This window comes from Limulus polyphemus, unplaced genomic scaffold, assembly GCF_000517525.1.
Source record: "Limulus polyphemus unplaced genomic scaffold, Limulus_polyphemus-2.1.2 Scaffold57, whole genome shotgun sequence".
Classification (NCBI taxonomy): Eukaryota; Metazoa; Arthropoda; class Merostomata; order Xiphosura; family Limulidae; genus Limulus; species Limulus polyphemus.
In genome coordinates, this window is record NW_013665667.1 from 1,207,379 (window position 1) to 1,216,383 (window position 9,005).

The 9,005-nt window shown below is 36.6% G+C and overlaps 1 protein-coding gene across 1 annotated transcript; it reads right to left on the reverse strand.

The window, feature by feature from the left end:
• Window positions 1–470: 470 nt before the first annotated feature.
• Window positions 471–5,050, reverse strand: LOC106464113 (zinc finger protein Noc-like). The gene is made up of 2 exons (XM_013924228.2): window positions 4,746–5,050; window positions 471–2,651 (listed from the first exon to the last, which is right to left on the reverse strand). The coding sequence occupies exons 1-2, from the start codon at window positions 4,806–4,808 to the stop codon at window positions 1,227–1,229; spliced, it is 1,488 nt and encodes a 495-aa protein (XP_013779682.1). The 5' UTR covers window positions 4,809–5,050; the 3' UTR covers window positions 471–1,226.
• Window positions 5,051–9,005: the final 3,955 nt, after the last annotated feature.

A 9,005-nucleotide genomic window follows, 5' to 3' on the forward strand; every position in this document is an offset into this window, starting at 1 on the left:
ACTTGTTCAGTGTTTATATATATCTAGTAAACGTTTTTTTTTATTTAAAATAGTTGATATTGTTTTACCTATTTTAATTGTTTACCACTATGAACCACAGTAGTCGTTAGAATTTGGGCTGTTTTACTTATTACTGTACATAAATTTCATATAATTCAGTTCCAAATCAACATTCCCAGTAATCCTTCCCAAGGTCAAAGAATTTTGGATAAAATCCCAAATTTATTTAGTATATAAACGTGTTTTTCAAATATTTAGAATTATCTTGAAATATTGGCCCTGACCATCTTAAACCGATACCATCACAAGTGTGTAAAGCCATATACCTCATGATGTACTGGAGTATTGTTAATTTATTTTCACCAACGCCACCTTATGTAGTTCTATTGTATCCCACTTAATTGGTGTAATGGTAGATTGGAAATGTAGCGTGTACATGTAATTTGACAAAACAAAGAATAACAAATATACATGTTTATCGTCATTTTAATAAAGCCAACGAGATGTCACACACCACTCACTGTTCATAGTCATTACCACGTATTCAAGACAGAAGTAATACATGACACAGAAAAGAAGCTTAGAAACAAAGCTACAAAAAAGTCGATCACGCGAAAACACTCTAGAGAAATTACCTATTTCTAGGAAAAACTTTTATTATTCCTGATTGTCAGAAACGAGATGACAGAATATATTGCTTTTACAAGGTATACTGTGAAAAGCTGACATAAAGATAACTGAGAAATATGAAAGCCGAACCGAATATTACATAGAAGACATACTTAAGTCACAATTTTCAATAAAACCACTCTCAAGGCTGTATATTCCGTTACAACATAGCTAAGTATTTACAGGATAAAGATCTTAGAATGTATATATATATATATACACTCTCACGTTTGCACTGCGAGTTTTATACAGTGCAGTAAACAGTTATAATTTTCTTACACAGATACTTACATCTCGTATGTATATAGTGTAATATACCGTCGTCAATTTCTAGAAATAAATTCACTTTTTTTTCAGTTTCTACTCACACTTTGTCACAAACGTTTCTCTTTTTTTTCTTTTTTGTTTGCACACCGGAAAATTTTCGTCTTGGGGAAAAAAAAGTCACTGACTGCACAATATATTACTTGGAATTCCTTGCTTTGTCTGTAATTTACTACATGTATTTCTATACACAAGGCTTTGATGTTCATATACTCTATGTTTTTCATTCATGATCAGGGGTGGACTGGAGGCCCTAAACGCTGTCCGTAAAGATTGTAGGGGTAGTACATACTTAGTCCTGGATGTGGTAGGGGCGGCATAGGAGCTCCTGGTAAGGTTGGTAGGGTCGGCTTATATGGATGAAACCTGCTGGCACTCAAGGAGCTTACAGGGCTCAGGCTTGTGGGATATGTCCGACGAAGACCGGCAGGGGAAGTAAGGGATGGAGCCGAACTGTAATGAAGGTGACAGGCCGCAGCACCCAGTCCAGCTGCTGACGGCATGCTAAAGCTGGGAGACAACATTGGCAAGTACGAGGCGGTATCTGTTGCCGACAGGTTAGTGTGAGTCCTGAGATGCTGTAGTAGCTCCTCTGAAGAAGTAAACCTTTTACCACAATAGGTGTCTCCAACCATCCAGCTACACACATTGGGCCTAGGTAACATAGCGTGCGGATAGAGTTGAGAGTTGAGGCCAGCCAAGGCCGAAGGATTTCCAGCCGCCGTGGGAGATGAAGATCCCGGCAGTCCAGGTATCAGACCCGCCAAACTGGTAGTCCCTCCGAAAGGAGTTATTCGCTCATGAGTGCATTGAGTACAACCACTGGGACATTGGCCTAGCTGGGCACTCTGCATACTCAGTTGACAGTTCATACAAGAAGGATCACGACACACGGGCACAAAGGCAGTGCCACCGCTCGCTGTTTTCACACGAGCATATCCGACGTACGGCGAGAGTCCACCCATGGTATAGCATCCGGGCTTGAGGCCACCCGTCCCGCTCTGTGAGGCCGTGACAGGAAAGGTATGCGCTGTGCTTGCGGCGTCAACCGGAATGTGGCCTAACATAGGAGAACAACCGACACAGTTGGCTAAAGGATTAAGAGATCCGTTCAATCCATGCTTGTAGGCTCCAAAGGACAAGTGAGATAAGCTTCCGAGTCCATCTTTGGATGAGTCCGAACGGCCCAAATCGAGGCCAAGGGAGGCTCCAGACCGATAGCCGAGTCCGCTAAGAGTGTTATGGTTCCCCGAAATTGAACTTGAAGCCGATAAGCTAGTAGATGTTGACGTTGTTGCTGATGTTGTCCCAGTTTCACAACTAGTCGCACTATGGCTCCTCTTTTCATGACCCCCAGACGGGGAATTTTTGCCACAAGACCCGGTCGTGCTAACAGCTGGGGACGGACTCACGGGGGATACCGACTTGGACGACGGCGACTTTTTGCCTCCCTCACCGCTAGATTCCGAGTCTTTTTTTGACAACTCGTACGGCTTGAAAGATGGTTTTTCTTCGCTATTCGTAGACTTGTCCTTATTCTTCTCGGAGTCTCGGTTCTTCTCCAAGCCTGGGATAATGGGTTTATGGTTAGGGTTGTCGGCGCCAATGTTGCTGCAAGTCTGCGCCAGCAACGCCAACGGGCTCTTCTTCGCATCGAGCTACAGACAAAAAATAAATAAAAGTAAAATTTAATGCAAGATCTTAAAATTGCATCAAAAACAAATTCTGAACATAGAATTTACTTTATTTAGCACTGCTTACGTACTTCAATTTCAATTGATCAATCTAATAAAATCATTAAATATGGAGAATCAAGAGACCAATGGCATTGCTGGCTCATTTCATGCGGCTAACATAACAACGTGCTTGTTCAACCATATAGGCAACACTGCATTAAAATAATAATAAAAAATGTCTCCATCTGTTTTATTTAAAGTTTTCCATTAACCAGTGAAATGACTATTTTTTAACCTACACAACACAATTATTTTTACTGTTTACTCCACTAGAAGGTTATCACGAAGTCAACACAAAGTTTCGTGTTTGTTCAGTAATCTACTTACTGCACATAAACAAACAGTAAAGATCACGTATACAAGCAAAATACACAGAGCAACAGCGCATGTACTTATGTAAACATATCAGAAGTCAGGAATGTACACGGAAACGTGTCATATTTCATCCGGATGTCAATAGATGTATCATGGAAATAATCAAATGAAAAAAAAAAAGAGATCAGTATGTTTTGTTATGGGTGTTTATAAAATTCTGTTAACTACGTACTTAATAACGAATTCGATTATCGATCACTTTTAATTGTGAACAAATAAGCACAATTTGGCGAAAATGAACCAACTGTAAAACTCTTAAGACATCTATGATGCCATTTCGTATTTTTCCCATCCTATACATTGGTCTGCTTTTATTATGCATTAAACAACCTGACCTTTTGACCTGAGATACAATTCACTACCATGCCAATCAAGGTTACACGCCCGATAGCTCTCCATTTAACCGTTTATTCATCACATGTAAGAAAAAAAAGTGGAATTAAAGACCCTCAGCGATCCACTACCTGAAAGACTTCCTCGTGTGCTTTTCAGTAAACAATCTGTTTCTCAAAATACTACAATTTGTTAAAAAAAATTCATACAACGTTACAATAAATATTACTATATGGCTAGAAGTCGAAATATTTGTATTACGACTGCCGTATCAGGATATAATCAAAATTCATTACTTAAAAGAACAATGTGTTCGCGTATGTAATATTGTTAGAAACACAATTAAATTCTTGAAGATGAAAAACTGGTTTGTTTTTTAATATTATCATATACATATCTTCTTATTTCCAACTTCACATTATATTACTAAATAGTTGCGATAAATGCCCAGAGATGGCGGGACTTGTCAGACCAATGCATTAGACCATAGCTAGTTTACTTCGTAAGAAAGTTTAGTTCGGAAACTGATGATTCATCTAAGTTACTTAAGAGACAGAAACATTACTCACTCATACGTAACATAAATAATTCAAATTCAATCTCCACAATATTGAAGGTTTAATACAACAAGTTCACTTCCTCTCAGCGGCTATGTGTTGCATCATTGCAACAACACTAAAACAAACTGTGATAATAACTTCAATTTAGTCACAGAAGTAAAGCAACTTAAGTTTACTTTGAAACCACACCTTAAAAATGACGGCGCTAAACAGTGATGTTTAGGAAAAATGTCGTCCTTCTGTTGTTCACTGGCTGTCTCGGTACACCATAAGATATTTTTTTTTTAGAATAAAGTTGTAACATACTTTTTATGCTGCTATCAAACGGTATTCTTTTAGTCACACACTTTCAACTGGTGATATGAAATTAAACAGAATATTTCCTCATGTTAACGGCTACACTATCTGTAGTAAAATGTAAACAATTAACAATGATCTAACTTTCATTAAATTATTAAAGTAGCAGTCAACCACAGTGGAGAGAACTCTAAAGTAAAAAGACATTTAAGTTTAACATCCGTGCGTCAGATCAGTTCTCAGTACACTGAAATAATACAACTGCATTTTGTCTATCAATAATATTTCGTTATTAAAACAGGTACTGTACGTACACAGTATACTATATGTACAGGTTCAGCAATTTTAAGATACATTGAAAGGGAAAGTGGGAATAATTTCGAGAAATTACAATAGGCTATTACCCTGGTTGCTCTTTAAACTAGTTCTTAATATAAGCAAAGTTTCCTACCGTTGTTGGAAGTGGCGACAGATACTCCGGTCTCAGATACTGGTTGCCACTTAACAGGCTCATCTTGTCCTAGGTCCGAAACGCCTCAACCTTTTATGAGGCTAAGTTTGTTCACTAAATTTCCAGATGTAATAGTATCCAGTTTACAACAAATAACCTTGTCACTTGTGTGTGTAATCTCTATCTCGTTCACACGTCTAATGTTATACCCGGGTTACGCGATCCTAGATCCGTTAAAACGACAGACGCTCTCTAAACGCTGTTTACCGTCTCACAGTTGCGCTCAGACTGTCTAACTCTATAGTGTTACGCTAGTCAAGTCGCCGACGTAATACGAAACGCCACCACCAGGAGCCAATCGTGGGTAACCACTTTTGACAAGAGAGACAGCCATTGGTGAGAAAGCTTGTCGTGACGTCAGGTTATTAATCACTTCAGAGTGGTGTTGGGGAAGCAAATCTACACCGACCAATGGGAATCGGTAAAAGCTAATGACTTGGCAAGCCGCCAGGTGTCAGTCCATCACTGTGCTGTCAGAAGTGCCAATCAATGTTGATTTATGTTGGGTTGTGTTATCGGACCCGTAGACCTTGGTTGGTGTGCAGGCCTAAGGAAGCGCTTGCTGGTGGTCACGTTATAAACGAACTCCTCTCATCAGGCCTTTCTTCGGAGTTGCCAGGTAGTACGATACGGCTCCAACAACGCAGTTACTCAGCCTAACCCACGTGATAGATTGATTGCACGCGGCCGCTATTGACTGACTATGTTAGGGTACGTCTGCTAAATTCAAGGAATCATTCCACGTACAGCTTGTCTAGACGTTATATTGCCTGTATCACTAACAAGCTGTTGGACATTTTTAAAACTAAAATAAGAATTCTTCGAAAACTTTATTGTAAAGTAAGAGATAAAAGTCTTAAAAAAACAACTCCAATTCTTGGGTTTTAAGTGATTGCATTTATTAATTTCTTGGTACTGGATAACGAGCAATACATTCGACCGTAATACGAAACCAGTTCTGTTTTACTAGAAATTATATTACTGTGTTTCTACGAGTTTCATCGAGAAAAATATAAAAACAATGGCTTAATATTTGGGCAGGTTATTGATTGCTTAAGTGGGAAATATAAAAAAAGACATTAGCATGATAACTAGTCCATTCTGTTTTAAAGAGGAGCCAGAGAAAGCCGAGTAGCTGGTTGTAACAAACGAATCCTACCTGAGTTGACTGAGCACCCATACATTACCAAGTGTTAGATGATTGATGCTTTGCAGACCGAGCTACCCACGCGCTCACGCACGCTACTTCCCGCGTGCCACGTGAAGGCGGAGAGTGTCTACAAGTTGCACGCAAATATTCGATTTATAAATTTAGATACAAGAAAAAATATATATACATAGTTAGAGCTATGCAATTTTTGCTAACGACTGTACGAAAAGACTGAAAATTAAGGTTGGCAAGATAGAATGGAGATGAAGTAAGCATAGACAGGGATCATTTAATTCAAGCACGCAATGTTCATTTATCTTCTTCTAACCAGAAAATATTAAAGAGAAAAAACAAAACAAAAACAGTAAACTTATATTGTTTCCAACAAATGTATTTAAATCATGTTTGGAGTCTATCATATTCTTATTATATTATTTCTGAAGGGCGCTGATGAACGAGAATGTAATACTATGTTGGGCTCATTTCAATAATGAAGACTCGTTTCCAAACTACCAAATCGTTCCATCTTATTATTAACCCTTTTCATTAGCCATGACATGGCTTTCATGAATAAAACATATAATATAATGCATCTTCTTCCACGGACGTCTGTAAATACAGTTTGGAAGGCTTAATTACGGTAGCAAAATAAATATACAAGGGCAAATCTATATTGATTGTAAACAGTAAGAACTCCCAGATTATAAACTTTGAATTGACCCTAAATTATAAAATGTTATTCTTCCTGTGCGTGTGGTTGTTGTTGTTTTTTTTTTAATTCAGAATCATTTAAAATTGCTACCCTGCATTCTCACATTTATTCATTCTGTACACTTTTACACATACCATTTATTTTGGAATTGCAAAATGGAATTTTTCTTTATAAATCATAATTCCATTAGTTTAAATATTCTTTAAATTCCAAAATAATTTTGACATTGTATGAGGTACTTTGAGAGAGTCAACCGCAGTCGTTGAAGTGATATAGCGCCATCTATTGATAGTTTTATCCTTCCTTTTTAAAATATTTTATTTACAAATGATATCGTTTGTTTGTAGAATTTCGCGCAAAGCTAATCGTCTCTAATTTCGACGTGAAGAATAGAGGAAAGGCAGCTAGTCAACACCACCCACCGCCAACTCTTGGACTACTCTTTACTAACGAATAGTTGGATTTATTGTAACATTATAACGCCTTCACGATAGAAGGGGCTAACATGTTCGGAGATGTGTTTCGATCTTGAGACCTGCAGATTGCGAGTCGAGTATCCTAACCATCAGGCCAAGTCAGGCCCAAATGATATCTAACCGAAACTTTGTAATTTAAAAAGAAATGTTGATGGAATACTATTATCGCTAAGTAAGTCAACAAAATAACTATTGACGTTGTAGTATCTTAATACTAACTACGCAAAAATAATACATGAAATACATAACATTTAAGTTGTTTAAATATGTTATTTAAAACAGATAAAAAGTTTTATAATAGTGAGAACCTTTCTAACTTAAAAAAAACGAATCTGTAAACGATTTAATAAATACAACAAATCTAATTTCGCAACTTAAAATTCCTAGTACTGTAGTAAAAATTACGACTTTCCTATTCATTAGGGCTAAATAAATTATTCTTTCATTCTTTCTTCTATCTCTCTGTTTTTTTACATTTAAACCAACAGAACACACGGAAAACGAACGTCTAAACTTCTCGCACGCAATCCTTCATCAAACAACGACCTGCAAAAAGTGAAGTTTAATAATTTGTTGTAAACCTTCGCATTCTCTTTTAACTTCCTCTACTTTAGCCTTGCCTTAAGTACCAACGGGTTGTTTTATTTTCTCGAGATGAGAAAGATCACGCAAATCAGTCATCAGATGTCTAAATTTTCTGACCAACCTTTCATTTGATACGTCATAAAACCTATGATATCATCAGGTTCTTAACCATGCTAGTTAACACGTTTTTCATATCCTTCTGTAGGACTGTGTGCTTAAACAAAACTTTCTAGCTTAACTCACACGTATACAATCACACACTAGTTATAGGGGTGAGTTTCCACACACACAAAAAAATCGCCAACGTAAAATAACCTAACATGAATATTTATTTATTTGGTTAGTTATTATTAAATAACACGTTTTCTTATTTACGAGTTAGATATTGGAATATTTTTTATTATAATCAATACATGCTTCCCCTCGTGGTTGATAAGCGTACCAACTACTGCTGACTTATAAAACAAACTTCGCGGTATTCACCGGTCATACCTGTGTATCGGTTAAATACAATACTGTGTTGTTGTTTTTTATTACTCTTGCACTTAATTACCTTTGTTGTTGTTTGTTTTCATATAGTGAAAACAAAAGATAAAGTACATGTTTCTATACAAGTACAAAGTAATCGGATTTCCATTTTGTTTTCCAGTCTGAGTACCTACTCTTTATGTGATTCCAAACCGATACTCTAGTCGTCATGGTAACGTTTGGTTACACACATGAACCACAAAATGCTCGTAGAACATATGTGTTAAGTTTTAGCTGCTCTGTAACGTTTAAGATATAGCCTCACGTGCTTTCTCTCGTTCATTTTAGGTGATATTAGTAAATGACATTATTTCATTGGACTTGTTTAATGCAAAACATGTACAACACATTTCTTGTGTACTGTTCTATACTTCTCTTTTCGTTTATTCCCTTTTAACTTCTAAGCCTTAAAAAGTCTTTAAGGTCTTGTCATAATGCAAATACATGTCTGAAATTCCGCAACGAAATCTCAATTATTTCTATACAGATTTTAATTTGTGAGTACTCACGTATAATTACAAAAAATTATAGCATAAAATTCTATCCGTTTTAGGGCTGAAAAAGGCATCCATTCCTTGATGATATGTTATTATTACGAGAGATATGATGTATATATTCAAATTTGTGTTTTTTTTACTAATTTATATATACATAAACACTAGTGTTGTTTTTTTGCATTAAACACTGATATATATATATATATACTATTACACAAAAAATAATATATGAAATACGTAAATTTAAGTTGC